Source organism: Pundamilia nyererei, unplaced genomic scaffold (genome assembly GCF_000239375.1).
Source record: "Pundamilia nyererei isolate P.nyererei 1_Seehausen unplaced genomic scaffold, PunNye1.0 scaffold00024, whole genome shotgun sequence".
NCBI lineage: Eukaryota > Metazoa > Chordata > Actinopteri > Cichliformes > Cichlidae > Pundamilia > Pundamilia nyererei.
The window spans coordinates 4,543,186-4,564,039 of record NW_005187425.1 but is presented as its reverse complement, the minus strand read 5'-3'; the positions used below and the strand labels follow the sequence as shown (position 1 = coordinate 4,564,039).

The window sequence follows — 20,854 nt, the reverse complement described above, 5'->3', positions numbered from 1 at the left end:
ACACAACGCTCTCCCGGTTGAAAGTACTTATAAACATTGCGTAGTTTGGCTTTTTTTTTTCTTTTTAATCGTAAAATGAACGAGTTTGGAAGTTTAGAACTCAGGTATGTTGTCGCTGCAATTACGACACTGGTTATTTGTTAACAATTAACTGATATTGGATTGTTACAGGTGGATACAAGGTTTCGGAAACAAAAATACCGAGTTTGTTGAAAATAAAACAGTATGCTACACATGTGGGAATCATATATGTTTCCTGAATTTGGAGACAAGGACGCAAAACGCGTTTCCGAGTCCTGGCAGAGGCATTGGTGCATTGACAGCCAACGGAAACAGTGGGGTTTTTGCTTTTTCCGAGGAAAAGCTATCCCCGTCGATATATGTGTACAGTTTCCCTGAGCTTCAGTTGAAGAATGAACTTAAGGGTAAGGCAGACGTACTTTAATTTGTTAAACTGCCACATTTTTTACTGCAATCCTGCCAAAGATGTGGACTTTTGCTCATTCATCTCTTTCTTTAGGAGGAGCACAACTGGACTACACATCTCTGGCATTAAGCCACGGTGGTCCATATTTGGGCTCCTGCTCCTCTCTTCCTGACCACATCATTACTGTGTGGTAAGCCACTCAAAACAGAACACTGCCCTATACTGTGTACCATGTGTTTTCAGTTACTCGGGCTGAGCGGCAGTGTAATAGTAATCATAACCTTCTGATGCAGGAACTGGGAAAATGCTGAGCCACTTTGTTCTCAACCACAAGCTGGACAGGATGTCGTTTCCTTGGCATTCAACCCCATGAATGGGCTTCAGCTTTGTTCCTTGGGCACTGCTTCACTCACTGTCTGGAATATTGCAAAGAGTGACAGCCTTCATGTCCTGCAACCGAGGTAAACGCAATACAGTAAATGCATGTGTTTAAGTTTCTTTCAGCCTTGCTGCAAATGCATGGAAGGTTGAAAGAAAGTGGGGAAAGTAAAGAGTCAAATAATAACATATATGTGCATATCATATTTGTCATATTGCAGTACAATTAAGCTTCCAGCACCTGGTGGGACCTTTAGTGAGAGCCAGGCACCATCCTCTCAAAATGTCAGCAACATTATGGTAACTTTCTAGTTTGTGTGATGTAACTGCAGTTTTTAGATCTTTAATTTATCCATAAAACAATTATGTTTTCCATGACCCAGCTCTACATGTGTTTGCACAGGCCAAACTCCACCAGAGCACCAGAGCCAGGCTGACTCCTTCTGCCATCTGCTGGACAGCCACTTCAAAGCTCTATGTGGGCTGTGCTGAAGGATTCCTGCTTCTTGTTGACCCAGAGAGCCACTCTGTCTCTGTCCTTTCCAATCCTACAAGTAAACAAACCCACACTTGGATGTGGAAGATATTTTTTACCCAATTCAGAGACTAGAAAACCCATTGGACATATTATTTGTTCTTCATTTTTGTTCAGGTGCTGAATCTATCCCTGAACTCAGAAGAAACAGCTTTCAGCGTTTAACTCCTAACAACAATGGTTTGATTGCTGTAGGAAAGGTACAAGCCCACTCAATGGTTACTGTATTAATGTATACAAGCACATCAAACATCAGGCAATTTAATATTGTTCTGTGTTGCAGGAGAGCGTTGTACACCTGCAAATCAAAGGGAGTCAGATAAACATTGCACAAACGTGGAAGTTAGAAAGACCTGTCACAACTGTGATGTACTCTCCTGACTATAAAACATTACTTTTTTCCTCTAATACTGTAAGTACTTAAGTGCGCAGGAGCATAACATGATATAGCCTAAAATATCCAAATAATAATATGTTACATGACAGAAAAGAACAAACTCTGACACCTCCTGCTTTTCAGGGGCAGATATATGTGTTGAACCCAGCCCAGTCAGATAGGATTGTGAAGATCTTCGATGTTCTCAGTGGCAACTTTGTGACAGCAACTCTCTTGCACAATGACAAGAACATTTGTGTGGTAAAGCATCTGTGTTGCTCAAGAACTGCAGCGTCATGTAATTTGGGCCTGTGTCTCTTAATGAGCAGTGATGTTTGTGTTTACATTGGTTGCAGTCCTTGAAGGAGTCTGGAGAATTGCAACTGTGGTCCTCAGATGGCATCTGCATCAGTTCTCTCTCACTCCAAGTGGAGGTCAGATTGCCACCAGGAGAACTTACAGGACAGAGCACTTTAATATAAAATGTGTAAAATTGACATTTTTAAGAAAAAACACAAGTCTCTTTGTCTTTAGGTGACATGTCTGGCCTGCTGTCCTGTTGCACACTATGCAGCTGTAGGAACAACTACAGGAAAAGTGCTCTTTATTGACCTAAACCAGGAGCAGAGGCCTCGCATGGTGCACGAGGTTCTCCTTTACCACAGTGCTGTTGATCATTTAGTGTAAGTATCTTCCATTTTTGTGATGCTTTCACGGGCATTTCAGTTAAAAACTGCACACAAAATTATATTATATTATATTATTATATATTATTATATTTGTGACATGGAAGCATGAATTAGAGGGTGACTTCTTCTCCCCTTCTGCTCAGAAAAGCAAATAAAAATGTGTTTACTTTTACAGTTTTGATCATGACGGGCACTATCTTTTCACCGGTGGCTCAGATTCACATATCTATGTCTTAGAAGCTAGGCCGTCCAAGATGTTTTCAGTCATAGGGTACACAGGTAAATGCTTTTATTCTTACTCCTTTCAAAATATTATAAATCAACATTAAATTACAGCACACATCAGTGTAACTAGATAAGAACTGTCACACACTGTAGCGTTGCAGAAATGTGTGGTCCTACTACTGTAACCAATGCAATGTGTGGGTTTCTTTTCCAGTTCTTTCTGGATGCATTTTGTCTCTTTCCGCTCAGTGCAACAGGGACATGAACGAGGTGAAAGTTCTTGCACTGTGTGCTGGTGAAGAGGACAGAAAAAAGGACAGTAGCCTGCTTACATTGCTCTCTCTGCCTACCCAGAACCTTGGAGGTACAAAACTAAAAGTGTTGATGAATTCTCTACTTAGTCTCTAGATGTTTAAATCATTTTAAAACAGTTTTATGATAGGACAGAGTTGTTCTTTAAAAAAAAAAAGAATCTGTAGAACATAAATTACTGTGGTACCTTTTTAAGAGCGTGAATCCCTCTTGAAAAATAGTAGGATTTTATGGCAGTGTCTCAGAGGCAATGTGAGAATCTCAAGTCTAATAAATGAATCATTAAATCATGGGGTAGTAAACTAAGGCAGTTTCAAATAAAATGTAAACATTTAGCCAAGGAGGGGCACTGCATACATGAGAGGAGTGAGGTTTGAGAATCTGCAAAAAGTAAAAATTCATTTTGAAACCAAAAGTTGAATCATCTCCTGTGGGCGAGGAGAGGTTTGGAAGGTGATTAATGGAAATAAAGTACAAGCGAAACTTAAGGATCATGTCCTGGTTCCCGTGGTTTCCTTTATATTCCACTTACAGTACTGTGAAAAGTCTTGAGTCACCTATTCATTCTTTATGATTTGTTTCCAGGGAGCAAGGCTTTCTTGTCTTTTCTTAAAGTGGTCTTTAGCAGTAGTTCTCCTGGCTTTCTGAAGGTCTTTTGAGTGTTATGTTGACATATAACAAAAAACTTTGGAACTTCTCACTCTTATTGCTTGTTTATGCCCTGCCCTTATCTTCAACGTCATGCTGCTCTGTTGTATCTTAATTGCCCCTTGGGGATAAATAAAGTCTTTCTGATTCTGAAAGAATCAGTTTTAAATTGTATCTTTAGGACTTTGTTATTAGCAGCTCGTTGCAAAGGCATGAATTTTGCTTCCATTTCTTTAGTCAGATTTTAAAAAGTCCCAAAAAATGCATTTTGAAAGGCATACAATTTTATTTTTTCTTCAACAAGATGATTCCCAAAGGTGATTCCTTTTAGCTAAAAACTTTGGATATCTTGACATGGTGTACAGTGTGTCCTTAAAAAAAATTGAGGAAACTTGAAAAATGAAGACAAAAGAAGTGGGAGGACTAAAAAAACACACACTGGGACACTATGAGCCATAGATCATCCTCCCCAGAACCCACACCTAAACATTATGGAAATGTGTGGAATCTTCTTGACAAAAACAAAAAAAAGCAGCCATCATCCAGAGAAGAGCTTTAAATTTCCTTCAAAAAACCTGGAAAATTACTCCTGAAGATTACTTAATGAAATGACAAGAAGGCTGCCTAAAAGAGTTTATGCTATATTGAAGAATGAAGGTGGGCATACCAAATATTGACTTTAAAGATTTGATAGAACTGTGGAAACTGTTCTTGCCTCATGTACTATATTTCCATTTATGTTTGCACGTTTCACTGCACCTATCTCCCATTGTAGGAGCAAAATATAAAGAACTGGGAGACAGCCTGAGATTTTAAACAGTACTTTACACAGGTTTAATAAACGATGAATGATAGGCTTCTTATTGTCTTCTGTTCTTATTGTTTTAAGCCTGAAAAAATGCATTATTTATCCATTATGTTTTATTTATCCAAGGAAATATCTTGGCAGTGTTCAAAACAAGGAACCGACACTAGACCACGTTCCCATAATGGATTAATAGTACTTAACGTGATGTATCACACAGAAATGTTTAGACATGTTGTTACTGACACAGTTAAAATGAATACAGCGAGTGAACAGTTTACAAAATCACACCCTTTATTTATACAGCAGACTGGAAAACTATGTTGGACAACACACACAAAGACACAAAGAAGAAGCAAACACCAAATTGAGAGTTCTAATACTAACGCTGAGATGCTAGTTTGCTTTAAGGGGCCATCTTTGAGATTAAAGCGCCAGAAAAAAAACAGGCTTGGCAGTTTGTAATTCTCAATTTATCTGTTTTTCATTGCATATTACAACGTGTCTGCTGTTCTGCAGGTCCAGATAGTATAGACCGACATGGTTGCCTGTCTTCTCACGTCCTCAAAGTGTTCACATTCACCGTGCCTCGTCCACTTACAAGCTGTGTTCTGGGATTAAGTGAGATCTTTGCTTACTGCCACAGGAGTAAAACACTTCAGCGATTTGTACTTCCTGAGGTTTGCTGCTGTCTTTTTTGGCTTTTTTCTTCTCAATCAATAACTAAGTCACAGCATAGCATCACTCTGATTTGTTTTTGTAGTTTTACATACGTAATGGTCTCAGGTGTGCATTTTGAATCTTATTATTCTACTCTCTGATCTGTTCTCTCAGGACAAAGGGGATCTCTCCGATCAACAGGGAGTCGAGCTGAAACCAGTGCAGGAAGTAAGGGGTCATCCACTGGGCCCTGCCTCTCTTGCTCTCTCCCCTCACCGCTTATGGTTGGCTTCTGTGGGCCGAGATGGCTTACTACGGATTAGACAAACTGCGTCCATGGTTAGATCTCATTTAATTTCCTGTTTTTCATTTTTACTGTGAATGTTTTTGAATCCTGCATTTCATTCCCTGTGGCGCTGCCACACCTCTAGGAGCGGTACATTGAACTGCAGTGTCACTCGTGCCGTCTCGGTGGAGTCCGGAACGTGTCCTTTTCCACAGACGGTTGCACACTCCTCACTGTAGGCCTCAAAGATGGCTCTCTTGTGTGCACTAACATCAGGTAAAACGAGTTGCACGTCACACTTACATAATGCACAGATGTGAACAGCAGAGGGAACCGTTGCTCACAGTCACCAATAGGCTGATGAGGGTTACGTAAGGCAGGGCTTTTTCTCTATTATAACTGGCAATGAAGGACAAAAGTAAGTAAATATAACTTAGTGTCCAGGGGAATATCAGCAGGAAGACAAAGATCTAATAAAATTCACAGCACAATCTTTCTTCAGAATAACATCCCACTCACATTCCACATCTGACTACAGCGATTGTTCCTGCATGCTTCTGTTTTCAAGTCGTTTTTATCTTAAAGGTTTTAGTACTTCAGAAATATTTTGTTTTGCATGCACCATTTGCGAGATCATGGTGTGTATAACCCACTGCCTATATTATTTATATAATAATAATATTGCGAATAATCTGTAAATGTAACCCCAATTGACCAAGCTATATATAATGTTTAATTTATCTGTGACAGATACTCTAAAATGTTCCTATGTTATTAATTATAGTTTCAATCGTTTTTTGTCAAAAACACAAAATGTACAAACAAAATTACATATTTTAGGCAATCCTTGTGTGACTTTTATCTTTGTTTCAGTACTGCTAAAAAAATAGTATTTTAAAACTTAAGACTGACTGAATCAAGGATTGACTTTATTAAAACATGGCAGTATCATTTTATTGGCAAACATATATCAATGCTTTTGTTTAAAGCAAAAGCTAAGAAAACATCTTTCCTCTCGATTCTGTTGTGTTTTAAATGTTTTCTGACGTTGAGCTGTTTTCATTGTCACTTTGGAATCTGCCTCAGGGTGTTGTAGCGGAAAAATGTCACTACTGTAAGTCTGTTAGCCGTGGTTCGCTGCAAGCAGACCTACTCATAAATTTCCATCTTCTCATCACTGATTTAGAAGTTGGAAATTTACAATAAAATCAAAGCCAGTAATGTTAAAAACGGGTGTGCATGCATGTTTCTGGGATCACAGATGATGCCACATAACAATCCATCATACTTTCAGTAGGATACTTTCTGTGAGAAACAATGAAAAGTTTAATTGTTTCAAATTCAGATCCACACTAGAAAACCTTTTCATTATGATCCATATAAATATACAGCCTGGGCCATAAACAGACCTCTGAGGTGATAACCCTATTCTAACCCTGTATTTTAGAGAAGGAAAAGAACAGATTTTTTTAAAAATACTTTTTTCTTTTGTGCTTCAAGTAAAATTATTATTATTTTTGTTCCCTGATTGACAAAACTTTATAGAACAGTTTAATTGCACAGTCCGATCGCCTAGGGTTAAAGTTACATGCTTAGGCTCTACAAAGATTCATTGCACCGTTAAACCTGAGGGTGTTAAAGGACATGCTTGATGATAACATATATTTTTATTAATAGCAACAAATTCCATGAAAAGATCAAATATTATCTGTGCAACCAAGCTGTGTAGTCTGTTCTCAGAGATTCTTTTGTCTAGAAACTCTTAAATGGATTTGTGTGCGCTGTTACTTGTGCCTTCATTATGATCAATTCACCGTTGACTGCGGTCTTCTCTTAAAATGACAGCTGATAAATACCTTTGCATATTTTTGTGTATTTCTGCTTGGGTTCACACAGAGTTAAAGGTGGGGATGTCAGTAAGATGAATGAAGCTACTCAGTACAGCAAGTCTACGGCTTATTTCTTGAAGAATATCTTTGATACTGAAAATCCCATCCTGATTAACTTTCCTGTGTGGGGTCAAGTGTCTCCGGTTGGCACGGAAACTCCAGAGGTAAGTGAGGTTAAATTGATCCATTGCGTTCTGTTTTACTGTAAAAACATGCTCTATTTGCTCAGGACAATGGGCTAAAGCTATTAACTAACTGCAGTCTAGTGCTGTAAAAGTTTCCTTTGTGCAGACTTCCCTGCTTCCATGGCCTCTAGTAGCTCAGTGCTGTTTCTTAACTTCAGCTGTTAATGATTTTAATGTGGTAGGAAAAAAGTAAATGTTTTTCAATGCCTCACAACTCAGTTCCCAAACTACAGCCTCCAAATCTGAAGGAACGCCTCCCCGACAGAGCTTTAACATAAACAGATTTAAGTTATAATGTTTTGTTATGCACGTGACAAACTTATTTTAAGCACCAATTAAACCTAACTTTTTCTTCTTAAGAAAGGGCCTGATGTTTTTTCGTTACTCCATTTAATACACTGTTTTAATTTTCTTATATTTTGTTTTTAAAATATGTTTGTTACTGGATTTTTCATGTAGGTTTTTTGTTTTTAGCTCATTTCTTTTGTTAATTGTCATATATGTCTTTAATTTTTTTAAAATCTTTTTTTGGCCATATTGTACTTTATTACTAAACTATTCAGCTTTTTAAGCTGGTTTGTTAGAGGCTGTAGTTAAAGTTTTGGCTGTTGTAACATGGGAATTTTCCAGCTCTTATGCTAAATAAAGTATATCTTATCAGTTGTAATAGATATGAACTGCTATTTATTGCTTGTGTGCCATTTACTGTTTACTTATCTAAATCTTTGAGTTATTTTTATGTGTCATAGGTCAGTGGTGGACCATCTGTCAATGTGACAGAGCGAGATAGGGACGATAACAACCTCCTACGTGCTCCACCTTCACAGCCCACCTGGCTGGAAAGCAGGCGAGAGGGGGTCAGTGACTAATATGCTGTGATATTTGTGGTGGTGGAATGACATCTGGATGTTGTCTACTATTTTTAGATACTTATTCTGCTGGGGGGGGGTTTTCTACGCGCTTGCAGATTGGAAGGTTACAAAAGTCCCCTTTGCACCAGTGTGTGGTATCTAGCTGGAAAAACAGCTGTGTGGTTTTTGGCATGCAGTCACTCTGTGCAACAGCTTGATTTATTTTTTTTATGGAGTAAGAAAACCAATTAGCTAGAGGTATAGCGCAGTAAAGAACATAAACATGTGTAAGAGCATGTTAGGTACTTTGTCACCTGACAAAGAATTTTGTTAACAATAAATTGATGTTGAAGGTGTGGCAGGTTTTTAAATTTTAGGTTTAGCAAACCTCACTGATTATCTTATCACACATCGGAAAGAGGCACTTTCTAGTCTGATTTATGCTACATCTACCACGGCGTTGTGGGTGGGCCTAAGGGGCCTGAACCCACCCACTCCACTAACGGGCCCACCGTGATAAGTGGAGTAAGTGTCTTAGTATTTATTTTCAGTTAATACAAAGGAAATATTTAAATAAATAAAAACTGAATGTGTTTTCCTTTATATATAAGTAAAAGGTGATATTTATGAAGTTATCAAAGGCAAATTCTGACCAATCACAACAACCCATTTCACATGAACCATTACCTGATAAATCTGAGGGAGCACATCACAGTTCAGAGGTTGTTCAGCAGAGGATGAAGAAACTTCTCTGAATTTTTCTGATACGATCATGAGGTTTTACTCAGTTTGATTGTGGGATTTTGGTCATACTGAACCTTCACGGCTTCTTTGTTTCAAAATATTAGACGAGTCTCAGCGGGGACAAAATAAAATTTGTCCTGAGAACTGTTAAAAAATAGGTGGCCTGTCTGTTTTATATTCTCTTTCAATGTAGAGGCAGTTTCTATTGGGTTGATGAATATACAGGGCAGTGCTGTTTTCTCACTGTTGTTATAAGTCAGTGTAGCTCACCCTCTCATCCATAAGAGGATTTATTTGTTTCTTTGATTACACTTTGGATCTCTGTGTTTAAGAGGATGAACATATTGGTCTTCACAATCCACAGCAAGAATATTAATGATAGATCGAGTATTGTTTTTTTCATTTACACATGCTTGTGGGTATGCGCATGCACCCACTTGAAATAAATATAAGCGTCAGGATTAAAATCAACTTCTATAATTACTTTGTCCACAATCGGGATCCTGGCACTGACTCTGTGCTACAGGCTGAAGTGTTGGCTAACATTTTCTTTTCTTGTCAGTAATTACTATTTCTAATTTGAATTTTTACGAGAGATTCTCGATTCTTGTGAATCTGACAGTCTACATGTTGTCAACAGCTTCTAAAAGAAGATCAAGAGAAATACTCTGAGATGAAGAAGAACCTGATGGAAACCATCAAAGAGTTACGCGACAGTGTAAGTGAAGTTTATTACAAATGCTGGTATTAAAAAGATTAGGAGAAAATTATAATGCCCATGCATAAAACCTGAAAGAATTTAACACAATTACTGTGTCAATAAACGTTTTTCAATCCACTGAGAATTCTCCGTACTTACAACTATACTTAATACCTGAACAAAACCTACATACACGTAATTAGAGTGATCTAAAAACAGATTTCATGTAGCCAAAATACTCCATATCTAAAAGCTAAAAACTTTATGGTAAATACTATACAGCAGATAAAGCATAACATGATATTTGAAAAAATGATAACAGTTCCACAAAGAGTGGGATCCCTGCACTGTATTTCCTGTGATGTTAGATCCAGGAGATGATACGTGACAGTGAGAACCAGCCTGAACACTTTAACCTGGATGTTGAGGAGGAGAGGAGACTCGAGGCCATGGTGGAGCAGGAGGTCACAAGGGTACTGCTGCACACACACACACACACACACACACACACACACACACACACACACACACACACACACACACACACGGGATGACACTTTAATTCTGAATTCGGGTGATTGTGAATTTGTTTCCCTGTTGTAGGTGAGGACGGAAATTGAATGGGACATTGTAGAAAAATGTTACCTCCGTGATGTCCTAAAGAGAGAATGCTGGGATACCATGAAGGTCATCAGCAGAACCATAAAGGTGAGAAGGGTCAGAAAAAAACAGCGAAACAACACACTGATGACTTTTAACATTTTTTAATCATCGCAGTTTCTTTTTCTCTTGTCTGCCGCAGGCCTTTCACTCTGACCTTGAAGTGCTGAACTACCCTCTGAAAGAGCAAACAGCAAAAGAACTTGAGGACCTTTGCAGGGTTCAAAATATGAGGAAGTTAGAAAAAGCTGCCTGCAGCGTAAGAAAAACAGATCCAGAAGCTCAAACAGTTTAGATTCTGAGTAGCACTGCAAAGAAAGGCACATGTGATGAATTTGAACCAGTTAAATCGTGTTGCTGTTTGGAAATGTGACACAGAAATGCAGTAATGCAGCGCTGAGTGGAAGCTGCGACAACGCAGCCTCCTCTGTGTTTTGGGTTTTCCTCTCTGGAAATACATTTTATGGCTGAAGCATTCAAGTCAAAACAAGTTTACAGCTACAAAATGATTGGATGCCATGAATCTCAGTCCTTCATCTGACCTTTCACTGCAGTAGCATTTTGAAATGCTTGAACACATGCCAGTCCACCAGTGTTGAAACTTTTTTAGATTTATAGCTGTGTGGCTAAAAGTGAGTTGTTTCGATAGTTTTATCTTAGTGCAATGTCCTGTGGATGAAGTTTATAATCACATGGCCACAGATTCAGTCCTCACTGTTTATCTCAGCCCTTGTGTCCACCTTTAACCCTCAGCTAGGCAACCTTAAGAAAGATCTCAGTGCACAAGAAGAAGAGGAGGAGAAGAAAGTCCAGGACGCTGAGACTGCCACTGTGACGGGGAGTATCTCGGCTCAGTTAGGATATTCAAATCCTTATGTCTACGATCAGTTCAGCCTGAAAACCATAGAGCAGAGGATCAACCAGATTGTTTTGTTACAGGTGGGAACCTGTTTCAAAAAGGTGCAATAATTATGTCTTTATATTCAGGGAATATCCAGAACTGTAATTAAAACACTTTCTTAAAAATAATAATTATGGAAATAAAGAGCAACTTCATCATATTGTCATGCTGATCATTAATAGCAGGTTTTCTTTGCCCAATTTCACTAATCTGCACATTGCAGGATGTGATTTATCGTGTCAAGACGGCTTTCAACGCTGACTTTGAGGCATTACACAAGCAGAAGATGAAGGAGCTCAAACGTGTGAGAGACAGGAACAAGCACATCAGAGAAATCATGCTGCAGCTGGACATGCACGAGGAGCTGTGGGAGCCCAGCCTGACCAACAGCGAGTGGCCAGAGAGGCTGCTCGCAGTGGAAGTCTCTGAGGTTACTGTCCTCTTGAAACATCTAATCAGTTCACAGAGGGTTCAGAGAAAGTTCAGGGGACAAAGCATCTGTACAAGTTGAACTGCTCGTTTGTTTGTTTGTTCTTTTACCAAAGTGTGAAATGGTGTGTGGTTTTTATCTTATGAGATGTCAACTTTGTCCAACTCCAGATAAGAGCTGAACGGTACCTCACAGCGGAGCAGAAAGAAGAGGAGGAGAGGAGAAAGCTGGAAGAGGAACGTCGTTTGGCTGCCCAAGTATGCTGCCACAAAACAAAAAAAATATGTTTTTGTTTTTTGGTTTTTACGTGTTAAAATACTTCCATAAAGGATGATTGCTTCGATGGTGAGGATAGCTCAGTTCTGCCATGTTAATGGGTTTGTTGTTCTATTGTTCAATTGCAGGCTGATGATTCTAGAGAAAGGGCTCTTGATGACATGATGGATGGAGTACTTGAAGTGAAAAAAGAGGACATCTTGAAAATGGTGACCATCAAAACATTTTTTTAAGACATTAATGCTGAAGTAGACCAGTAGACAGCAGAACACAGTATGAAATATTATCTACTCACTTCTTTGATCAATCTGTTAATTTTGAGATTGTCTCCAAATGCAGAATACAATTAAATATAAAATAGAGTTTTATGTTAAATGAACTGGTACTTATGAAGTGCCCTTCTCCTCTTAAGCCCGATTCAACCGGGCTTAAGGGGAGAAAAAAAACCAGTATAGTTATAAATAGAACAGTAATAAACACACACACATTCATATAGCACTTTATTCTGTGCCTTTGAAAATCATGCTTCAGCACCTTGACTATTGCCGCTTTGACATGCAGACAAGAGGAGCCAGGAATTGAAACACTGACTTTTTAATTGTTAGATGATCTGCTCTCAAGTGGGAAGACGGGGGTTCAGGGGTATATGGTTGAATAAGACATTTGAATGCTGTTGTAGAATGTAATTCAATTTAAAAAACAGAAAACCAAACCAAAACAGTCTTTTAAGTGAGAAGATAATATAAATAAATACAGCATGATGTACTTAGCTATTTAAAACTATACTGTTTTTTAATTACTGGTAGTTATAGATAATAATGTATTCTGTAATTAGATAATATAACATATTAGAAAGCTGGTCCACATCTCATGTCTTTGTTTCATATTACATACAGTCTAGCCAGATGAACCACGTGTGTGTGTGTGTTAATGGTGTCGCAGGATTTCTTTCTTTTTTTTTTAAACTTGAATTCTTTTCTAAGCAGCGTCAGTTAAATTAGACAAATGAGCAAGAAGGGCACATAGTTTCTATTGAATTTACTCCACAGGAAATACCTCTGCCTGAGTTTGTTTTGACCAAACCTGACATTCAGTGGAGTGAGGAGGAGAAAAAAGTTTTCAAAGAGTATGAAAAGAAAGCCAGGGAGCTCAGCGAGGAGAAGGAGAAGTACAAAAAGGTATTACATAAGATGCTCTTTTTGCACTGATCTGAATTATAATTCACTCCTGATGTGAATGGTAACAGTCTGTGGCCTGTGTTGTTGCAGCTACTGGAAATTGAAATAAAAAAGCTTCACCAGTCCACCAAGGAAGCGACCGAAAGGTTTGATGAAAATCTGGCAAAGCTGTTAGAGAAGAAAGTGAACTGCACAGTAGCTATATACCAGGTAAGCCCTCTCTTCTCATTTGCCCCTTGCGATGTCTTTTATAACATCCTGCTTAAAATTGGTTTCGGTGTATCTAACAGGAAGAGCTCAAGATCACATATCTCGTTGAGTCAGTCCTCAGAGAAGAAGAGATGAGAAGCCAAGAGCAGGAGCTCAAGCTCCAACTTGAAAAAATGTTGGCATACAAGGTCAGAAAACTGGTGCACAGTAATGCTGTAGGAATTTATGAGTGCCAGCTTCACACTCTGTTCTTTGTGAGAAATGGCAGCAACATCATCCAAAACTGTAGAACAAAACCTTCTCTTCGTTCAGGCATGTTTTTTTAAGAGCTAACCTGTGTGGCACACTCATTTTGTAGGCTTCAAGATTGCTTATCGCTAATTTCCATACATGCTCGTCTCCTCTAAAATTGGTTCCTCTGACAGGATGAAACTGGGGAGAGGTTGAAGAAGCTGGAAGACGAAGTAGAGTTGTTACAGGAGACGTATGACAATGTTGTCCTTGAAGACAAAGTAAGCCAGCTGATTAAATACTAAAATCATGGCTGAGAGAGATGGCAAACATAACACAATATAGTAACCTAACGTCTGTGTCTCTGAAGTCGCTGGATAAAGACTTCAGGAGGGCATTTTCAGACCTTCCGAGCCATATGGTCGATTGCCTCTATAAGATGTTCAAACGCAGACCCAGGTTTGTTTCCTGATTGATGGCTGCGCATGAAGAAAATTACATAATTTGAGTTGTAAACTGTTTATTGTTTTTTGTGGGCAAATTTTCACCCCACAGGGCTCAGAAGATGAGGGCCCAGATGGACAACAGCAACAATTCTGACCCGTTTAAAGAGCATCGTCTGTGTGGTTCTCAGGCCCCTGATGCATTCAGCCAAATGCTCAGAGCCATGGACGAACTGGACGCTCCAGCGAACATACCAGAGGGCTTGAGCACAGTAGCCTGGGAGAAATTCTGTCACGTTCGCAGAACTAAAGTAGAGAGCGAGCAAAAGGTATGACGACGAGGAGAGGTTAAATATGGAGGAGAGTTGCTGTTCCATTAAGATATGCATAAATGTGCACAATATCTTACTCCGGCTCAACTTATGAATAGATGTAAAAAACAACTATTTCCATTCTGTGCTTGCAGTTATGCACTCACTGCTGGACACGTCTTTTTTAGGTAAAAACAAAAGCTTTGACTCTCGCTGAGATGCAGGCGTTCCTGCAGAAGAAGAGAAATGAGGATAAAGCTGCTCAAGAGGAAATTAAAAATCTTTCTAAAGCGCTTGAAAGGTATAAATCAGATTTTTCACTCTGATTCCAAGCAGTTGTAAAACAAGCCTTAAACTTAATGACTAGTGTAAGTACATTAAATCTATTTTTTAATGGAAGAATGACCCGTGAGTGCTTTTTCCCCCCCCTTCTGCTGTAGTCTGCACCGGAGGAGGACTGATCTCCTGATGGACACCATGGTCCAGATAATACTTAAACAGGGACAGGTGGAGGTGACTACCACAGACCCAACTGCTGACAACGCAGACACCGACTTCATTCTTTACCACAGGAGCGTCGTGGACAACCTGAGAAATGTCATCAGGGTCAGCCTTTTCCTACTCTCATCACAAAGAATTTGATTTGATTCAAACCAAATTGGTCAAATTCAGGTGGTTATGGTGTCGTTGCCTGCTACTGATTATTATCGCTATGCTCAGACACTTGCAGAGCAGAAAATTACATCCATGGTGGCGTGCAAAGACGTGCGTAAGGGCATGATCCAGGTGGAATGGGAGAACAAGGTGATGAGGAAGCAAATAGAAGACCTCTACGACAAGGAGAAGAATATCAAGATGCTACGACTCTCAGAGGAGCAGCAGAAAATGACAGTAATGTAGATTCTAAAATATGCTAACACTGCCTCTTTTTAAATGTTTTATTCTAAACTAAACTGAGACAGTGAATAGGCATTACGCTGTATAATTCCAACTTATGAAAACGTTCAACATCTGCTTAAAATAATAACAAAATGTCTGCGTTTGGGGTTAAACATTAATCCCATTTGCATTTCTGGCCAAACCTCAGGCGGTGATATGAAGGCAGGTATTTGGCAGCATCACATGTTTTGCGGGCAGCAAATTGTTACCATCCTCCAGCACAGATGGATGATCTTTTATTGAAGACACACACCCTATTCACGCCAGCTCCCCACCCTGTTTTTTTCCCTTTTTCAGCTCTTAAAACTCTTACTCAATAGGCGGAGACTGGTTGGAAGATTATCCTGTCCTTCCGTTCTTTTTAAAAAAAATACGTTTTACTTTGTTTACAACCTAATTCGCATTGAACACGAGTAATATCACAAGTTAGAGCGCTGCAGTTGAGAAATAAAAAATACAGATCAAATGAGTCATCCGTCATCTTATTTTTAACAAGTCAATGAGCATCGCATGTGTTTCCAGGCCTGAATGCCAGCTTCCGTTGGAAAAAAAAACTTCAGGTAGATCTTTGGTGGCCATTTCCTGCCATTGTTCAAGCCCATGAAACCAACCAACTAAATCCAAAGTTTTATGATGACGGTGTTTTACTTCAACTGTTGTTGGATGCTGATTTTCTGTTCTTTCACTGCACACTCTTTTCTTTTCAGCATCGCAGCAAGTCAGATCAAGAAAGTCACACATCCAAGCAGATTTCCAGTTTGGAGAAAAGTATTGCCTTGATGGAAATGGTAATAAAACAGTAGCTACATGTGTGTAATTTGTGCAGCTGACTGTTCAGATAAAATGTGCTTTTTTCTTTTCAATTTTATGCAATTATGCAAATGCAATTATTTTCAATTTCAGACTCATAAGAAGAGTGTGCAGCAACGCTTAAGAAAGATTGAACAATTAAATAAGCGGGCAGCAGCAAAAACTAAAAAGAGCGCCGATTTAGAACAGCAGCTCCCTGAAATGCAGGTCACCGTGTCAGAGTTGAGACACATCTGCGAAGCAGCAGGTAACGAAAACAGCCATTTCAGCTCTAATTAAACACAATGCAAATGGGAGTTTTCTTCATCTTCTAGCATGTTTGGTATTTAGCTATGGCAGAAAATGAGGCTGCTGCACGAGAAGAGCGCTACCAGGAAATCGTTAAGAGGAGCAAGTTGAAGGAACTCGCCAGAGCTCAGGCAGAGAACCTGGCTTTCCTTGGGGCAGAAGTTGAGCGTCTCACCATGAAGAACTTTCCTTCGCTTGATCAACTGAAACACTAATGAGCAAAGCTTTCTTCTTCAACAGATTTTTACGGTTTTATTTAAGCTTCTCTCAGCAGATAAATTGAACATAAAGTGTACAACTTGAACTGTAGCAGCAACAAATTAAACAATAAACAGGACATCTGAAATATGATTGTTCCCCTGTAACATTTTATTAGGTAGTGAAGTCGTCCTCTGTGCGGTCAAAGTGCAGAATGCTGTCATCCAAATTGAACAGGTCAATCAGCTCAGACAAGCTGGCTTTTCGTCCATCAATAGGGACTTCTGATTGCAGTTCATATAGCGCAGCTTGAGCACAATGCCGCCACTTATCAATCAATGTTTGGAGATGAGTCAAATCATTCTGTGGGAGAAAGATGGGAGAACCTGTCGTGAGAAATTGCCAGCTTTGGTTTAAGTAACCAAAAACATATCTCATTATGTTCCATTTAAATGTCGCCAATACCTTGCTTCTGTACATTTTAACCATCTTGAGTCTACGTAGAGTCTCTGTTTTGTCTTTCACCTCCTTCCTGAGACGTTGTGCAAAGTCTCCTGAAGGATATTGTGTTGATTTGGGAGCAGGCCCAGACAACGTTTTACTCCCTTCTCTCTCCCCATTTCTGTTTACATCAACACTGCTTAGAACCACTGGAGGATTATTAACGGGTTGCTGGGAATCTGCTGAAACTTGTTGGCCATTCTCCTCATCATCAACACAAAGGCGTTTGGCCACAGAGAGGGGAGAGATGAAGGAGCGCCTGGATCTCTTCAGCCTCTCCCTCAGTGAGGCACTCAGCTTCGGTTGATGCTGTGGGGGTGACAGGAAAGAAAATGACTCACAGGGAAAGTGCATGGGCAAGTTTTGATAGTTAATTACAAAAGTTCCTATAAAGTCAACCATCATGCCAGATTATATTATGTAAGACAAATGGTGCTTAAGCCCTTCTAACACCTTACCTTCTCTTTGTAGTCACACGGGCTTGACTCTACTGAACTACATGGTGAACAACAGTCCCTCTGTAATTTAGCTGCTTTAGGTGTGATCTCCATCGCTGAAACTTGCTTTGAATCATGTAAACTTCATAGTTTTGAAGGGTAGTTTAAGTTAGCCAAGTGGATATCGTTAGCTAGGCACTTATCCATTTATCACATTTTAACAGACGCCGCTGAAAAAACAAAACTACTTTCAGCACTTACAGTAAATGAAGGGTTGTTAAATGCTGCTACAATAACCACTGAGCAGCCAACAACTTTCACTAAACGCAGACTGAATCAGAAAGCTAGGACCGACGCGAGACTTTTTCCGTATTTTGCGGCTCGAAACCTTCGCAGTCTGTGATTGGATAGAACGTAATGACGTATTACAGAAACGCATCTTGGGAGCTGTAGTTAGTATAACATGTAAGGCACAAAATGTTCTTTGTGCCTTAAATCCGGTGTTTTCATGATATTTCTCAAACTTACAATAAATCCGTATGATTATATTGACTGGCTCTTCTGCTTTGAGAAAATTATACATGCAAAATTAGTTAAGTGTTCCTAAAAATAATTTTTTTTGAACTTGAAAAAACCTGCTGGAAATACAGGTTACTTACAGTAAAACTAAATAAAGTCAGGTAATTATAAGAAGAAAATTATAAGAAGAATATTAGAGTAACTTATATTTCTCATTAGATTTTAAGGGATAAAGCGTAACATTCAAGAAGTAAGGACTTCCAGTGAAATTAAACTCAACTATGCTGCTTTATAAAATAAAGTGCTACAGGAAATACAAAGTAAAACTGATTTGTGTGGACTGTTGACAGGTTTAGTGCTGCTTGTCATCCTTGTTGCTAGGGTCGAGTCACATTGTGATTCAGCTCTTCTCATCAGTTGATTCATTTCCTTTAATGGGCTTATTTTTAACTCCTCCAGACCGATCCATTCATGGTTTGTTTGGGATGGCGTTCAGATGTTTGCGATCACCTGCTTTTTTTTCTGCTGCCTTGAGGATAAAAAGTGGGAATTAAAACGTGAGGCTGCCTGGACTTGAACTTCAGCACTTGGCAGTCTGATATTACACACCCTAGGGATCTGGGGATTTTTGTCATATTATATGGATGAATGTTGCAGGGCTGAAAGCTGCAGTTAATTACTATGTGTGAGTCAGGAGACAGTTTTCAGTGTTTGTTTTTTTAACTTTTGAAAACTTGACAAAAACTCTGTGCTCAGTCCCCAGCAATATGGGTAGCAACAGAGCCAATGTGAGACAGCGAACGCAGGTGCCATGTCTTTCATCAAATACAGGTGTGCAGGCTGGGCACTCTTAAATATAGACTCTAGCCATGTTTTTGCATGCTATTGTCCCCCTTACTTAAATTATAAGATATGGTCAGCCTTTTGCTTCCCCTTTTCCAGTGGATTAGACGCTACTGGGCTGTGCACAGACTGTCACTTGACTTTGGCTGAAAGGGTGTTTTGTATTTTGGGTTAGTGGGTTATTTTGATTTCACAATCTGCTGTGTGCTGGTTTCCCTTTAATGCGTTGCCAGTGAGCCTCATCTGTAAAACACTTCCTTATCTCCCCTCCAAGGTTTACATAAACAGCACATAAAGACCAGTAAACTACAGTCTGACACAGGGGCCACAATATGGGGACACACAGGTGATAAAAATCACCTGGCTAGCAGCGAACTTGAGGCCTCCTGACATTTGGTGTCACATTTTCCACTCACTTTCCATATTTATCCAAAGAAGGAAAAGGACAGGTGTTATTAATGGCAGCTCCTTTCTGTTTAAGTGTCCCAGTCAGAGTCACAGTGTCTGCAACACTCTCACTGTCACACTGAACGGTATCAGTGCCCTGAAACCCAAGACCTATCTGGACCATAGCCATCAGTAACTTTGATTTACACTTGTTCTTTTCTCCTGTGAGACAGTAAAGTGTCTGCTTGTGAAAAAGGATGCAAAAATAACGTGGTTTCAAAATCAAAGTCAATTTGACCTTTAACCTGCAGTAGCTCAGTGATGGCTGTACGAGTTGGATGACTGTGGTTGTTACGAATCCTTCCTGATGATCCCCCTTGAAATAGCGACGTGTCATCTTTCACTGTCAAAGACTGAAGCAATTATGTTGACCACATAGATCAAAACCCACATTCCTTTTCAGAAATAATAGTCTTTTCATTTTGGAAAACAAAATAGTCCCAAGTGTGTCTCCCTGTGTTAAGGTCATGCTCTTTGTGTTGCTTCTTTTATACAATGAGTTTATTGTTCTGTTTTTCTAATGGTGCATATGATTATAGCCTTCATTTAATGTTCAAATATCCATCCATCCATTTTCTCAACCACTTATCCGGTTCAGCAGGACTGGATCCTGCAGTACTTTCAAGTCATCTACGGATTATATTCTCATTTAACTGCTAAATTATTAGGTCTTGGAAAAGAACTAAACAAAGTTTCCTACAAGAAAATATCAAATCACTTATTTCGTTCAGCAAACTCTCCCAAAACCAAAGAACGGTGCAGGCTATAATCAGAGATGGCACTAGCTGTAGCTGTAGAATATTTGGTGCTTGAAGTATTAATTATAAAAATAAATGGCGGTTATTTTTCTGTAAGTCCGCAGAATCAAAATGTTTACGGCTCAGGAGTTTTACAAGTGAGAAGAAAACCAATAAAAATCAGGAGGTTTATAAATAAACTATTACATGCTCTGTCTCTCTCTTTTAAATTTGCATGCACTTTCTCTGAGCCAAGTATCGTCAGAAGTTCCCTCTTGGTATTTATTTATTATACCGGAGAGGTTTACTAGCTCAACTTAGAGCAAAGCCTGATGTCTGTGCAAAGTTGAACCTCAGCTTTATCTCTTCAAACTCCTCAAAATGCCAAGCCAGTCTGTTGAGGTTTCCCTTAAATCATCTTCTATAGTTAAATATAAATTATGCCAGCAAGAAAAAAAAGTCCATCTTTCAGCTCTGTAAGTGCTGACTCCTTTACAAAGAGAACCAATAATACTCCTTCAGAAAACCTAATTTGTACTATTTTTCTGTCAAGAACATTTAATCATTTATGTGTACATGCCCGGTTATCCTAATAAACCGTGAACAAGATTTTTTGATTTGATTTGATTTGATTTGATTGAATCTTTATTTTGAACATGTTGAAAAAGTACAACAAAATAGAATTAAAAGAGACAAATGAACAAAGCAAAACAAAAGGAAAACGAGCAACCACAACTCCAAATAAAGTTCATGTTCAAAAAGGAGCAGGAAGAAGCATAAGCTTA

At 39.1% G+C, this 20,854-nt stretch overlaps 2 protein-coding genes across 4 annotated transcripts; one reads left to right on the top strand and one right to left on the bottom strand.

Moving 5' to 3' along the window:
• Position 1: 1 nt before the first annotated feature.
• On the top strand, positions 2-16,738 carry cfap43 (cilia and flagella associated protein 43). 3 transcript variants are annotated; one of them, XM_005727472.1, is made up of 38 exons: positions 2-104; positions 172-425; positions 521-617; positions 721-888; positions 1,027-1,090; positions 1,209-1,359; positions 1,458-1,540; positions 1,624-1,752; positions 1,861-1,977; positions 2,073-2,150; positions 2,251-2,399; positions 2,581-2,684; positions 2,845-2,994; positions 4,915-5,075; positions 5,230-5,394; positions 5,487-5,617; positions 7,238-7,394; positions 8,165-8,272; positions 9,651-9,728; positions 10,079-10,183; positions 10,314-10,418; positions 10,513-10,629; positions 11,124-11,309; positions 11,495-11,701; positions 11,872-11,958; positions 12,106-12,186; positions 13,027-13,155; positions 13,246-13,365; positions 13,446-13,553; positions 13,791-13,877; positions 13,967-14,055; positions 14,152-14,368; positions 14,539-14,651; positions 14,791-14,956; positions 15,071-15,241; positions 15,997-16,077; positions 16,193-16,346; positions 16,430-16,738. In XM_005727472.1, the coding sequence occupies exons 1-38, from the start codon at positions 76-78 to the stop codon at positions 16,600-16,602; spliced, it is 4,869 nt and encodes a 1,622-aa protein (XP_005727529.1). In that variant the 5' UTR covers positions 2-75; the 3' UTR covers positions 16,603-16,738. The 3 variants fall into 3 exon arrangements, with proteins under 3 accessions (XP_005727529.1, XP_013764890.1, XP_013764891.1); XM_013909436.1 differs by having other exon boundaries at positions 1,027-1,105; XM_013909437.1 differs by having other exon boundaries at positions 1,027-1,105; positions 16,414-16,521.
• On the bottom strand, positions 16,617-17,931 carry sfr1 (SWI5-dependent homologous recombination repair protein 1). The gene is made up of 3 exons (XM_005727473.1): positions 17,545-17,931; positions 17,051-17,395; positions 16,617-16,948 (listed from the first exon to the last, which is right to left on the bottom strand). Exons 1-3 carry the CDS (start codon positions 17,635-17,637, stop codon positions 16,760-16,762), a joined length of 627 nt encoding a protein of 208 aa, XP_005727530.1. The 5' UTR covers positions 17,638-17,931; the 3' UTR covers positions 16,617-16,759.
• Between the last annotated feature and the right edge of the window lie 2,923 nt (positions 17,932-20,854).